A 2,532-nucleotide genomic window follows, 5' to 3' on the forward strand; every position below is an offset into this window, starting at 1 on the left:
GGTCCAGCACAGAGCACCAGCAGTAAGAGACAAACCCCTGCGTTGGCTCGGGGCACCTCGGGCTTCGCCACTGTGTGGGAAACCTGTGAAGCAGAATCTCTGTGGGATAAATTTGGTATATGGTAGGAGACTTTTCTCTGAACCGCCTTTGGAGTACTTTGTCCTTGAATTAATCGTATATTTAAGCAGTGTTCTTCAAATTACTCCCCAGTTTAAGATATCAATTATTACCTTTTACAGGAAATCCAGCAGAGGAGACTTCGTATTTTCTGCCGATCGTCTGGTAGGTGAAGGAGTTCTTCTTCTTGGTATTGTACTTTGTAACTTTTCCATGAAATGGGTCTTTCAGGATAGAATAACGGTGGTGTGAGCAGCTTCTCTGCACAAAGGAGACTGCTGTTTGACAGCAGCTTTCTGTACAGGGACTTCTGTTCTCTGTTACCAGCTGCTTTCATCTCAAAGGGTTCCAGAAACCATGTTGTCATCAAACCCAGCTACTTCAGGTCAGAGAGCAGCAGTAATCAGTGAGTCCTGTTCGAAAACAGATGCACAGAAGCTAGAGATAATTCACTTTTACTTTGAGACGGTATTTTTGACCTTGTGAACAGAGCTGAACGATTTCTTCCATCGAGATGTTAACAATAGCTTGCACACAGAAGTGCCTCCTGGCGCTGGCTGTGTATGCGATGAGTAGCTCTGGGTGCAGCCGCACTGGGGAGTGTGTAGCCCTGTGGTAGTTACTAGCAGGGACAATGCAATCTGAAGTTTTCACACATTTTAGAAATTCAGAACAAAGACCATTGGGAATGCAACATTTATCTCACGTGGTCAAACCCACGAGGCTCACGCCCACACGATCACTTCCCTTTGTTCATGAGGGTGTTTGCTGTGCAAACCCACATCCCCTGACGAGGAAAGTCTGCCTTTCCCCCCTAGCAAAGGTAAGTCCAGAGCCCGTTCAGCTACCAGCACCGTCTGCTACAGCAGGCAGGTTTCTTGGCGTGAGCCCAGTCTTAATCCATGCCTGATCCAGGCTTGCTCAGGGCTTAGCTAGGACCACAGCCTGAGATTGGAGCTGCAGAACCTTTTATCTTCACCGCTTTTCCCTTTCACCAGGAAGGCCTGAGCCTCCAGGTCTCCAGCACAGGGTCAGGCCCCTTCCCACCAGTACACCTTTCACAGGAAGGGTTCTGGGTTACACTCTCATTTTACCCTGTACTAGATTCCCATCATGCTGCACCCTTTAAGGAGCATCCATTCCTGCCAATTCCTCTGAATGAAGAGAAGCACTACATTCCTAATGTGTATTTTGAAATAGAGATAAACTGTCACTATTCTAATACAGGAAAACCCGTAACAGTCTTGACTCTGTGTTATTAATCAGCGCAGAGCTCTCCTTCACACAGCGCGGTCCTACCGCCCCTCTGCACAAGCACAGTCGCTTTGCAGCAGAAGGTGGATTTTGAGGTTTGACTGGAGGTCTGAGGTTGAGGAATTAATTATTTTCTCAGCCCTACGAGCAACATCTTGTGTAACTCTGAACAGGCCACTGTCACTTCACCTCTGTGCCCACCTCCCTCTCTTCCAGGGGGGTGATACTTCAAAAGGGGGTAGAAATCGAGGCGTGCAAAGAGCTGCCTAGATGTGGCTGAGAGCCTCTTCCTTCAGCTCTGGAGAAGAGCTACCACACCATGGGTTAGAGCAACCCTCAGGAATTACTGTGATCTTGGAAGTGAGGTGCTGCACAGCTGCCACCTAAAATGCAGTTAGACACTGTCTACGTAATATAATATAACAATGGCCACTCCAGAATGTATTTAAGTTCTGTGTCTTGCCATTTAAATACTTCACGTTTTTCACGGACTCTGAGGAACTGGTCAAACCTGCTTTCTTCAGTGCTATTTGAGTGTGGTGAGGAGACTTTATTCACGTGCTTAATTGGCTGAGGAAAGGTAGATTTCACAAACATTTTCACAGCCTTGAAACATTTCTGTGGTAGGTAGCTGAAACTCTGTGGACCTGTTTTTGCTAACAGTTCGAACAGATCTTGTACTAATGAAGGTTCGAAGAAAACAGGATTTCCCTTTGCTTACTGCAAAGGCTCTGGGGTAAATCCTACACGTAGAGCTGTAATAAATGACATGTAATTTTGTATAGCAGCATTAAATGCATGATTGGAAACCTCCCTGCTTCACGTGGAGCTGTAATCGTACCCATTTTAGCTTCCAAGCAACGGCACCCACGTCTGGGAGAGGAGCAGGGAAGCTGGTTCTCAGGACCAGGGAGAAAAGAGGTGGAAATTACAATCCCAGAGCGTGGGGGTAGCAGAAAGCATCATGGAAAAATAAATGTTTTATCAACACTGATAAGTTTACAGAAGAATCCTTCCAGCCTCTATAAAACATTGATACGTGCGGTAAAACAAGATTATTTGACTGAAAGCGTTTCTTCCAAACCTGGCGCATAAGTCGGCTTTTTTTTTTCCCTGGAGCCACCACACACGCGGTGGTGAGTCAGGCACAAAGGGGTCTG

At 46.6% G+C, this 2,532-nt stretch overlaps 1 protein-coding gene across 1 annotated transcript in view; it reads left to right on the forward strand.

Moving 5' to 3' along the window:
* Positions 1-240: 240 nt before the first annotated feature.
* The window catches only part of UPRT (uracil phosphoribosyltransferase (FUR1) homolog (S. cerevisiae)), a gene marked incomplete at its 5' end in the record, with an annotated part of 7,280 nt that continues 4,988 nt past the window's right edge, over positions 241-2,532 (forward strand). Inside the window, one exon of the mRNA XM_010141545.1 lies at positions 241-283. Within this exon, the coding sequence (XP_010139847.1) occupies positions 241-283 (43 nt within the window). The remainder of the gene's footprint in view (positions 284-2,532) is intronic.

Source organism: Buceros rhinoceros, unplaced genomic scaffold (genome assembly GCF_000710305.1).
Source record: "Buceros rhinoceros silvestris isolate BGI_N320 unplaced genomic scaffold, ASM71030v1 scaffold18808, whole genome shotgun sequence".
Taxonomy (NCBI): Eukaryota; Metazoa; Chordata; class Aves; order Bucerotiformes; family Bucerotidae; genus Buceros; species Buceros rhinoceros.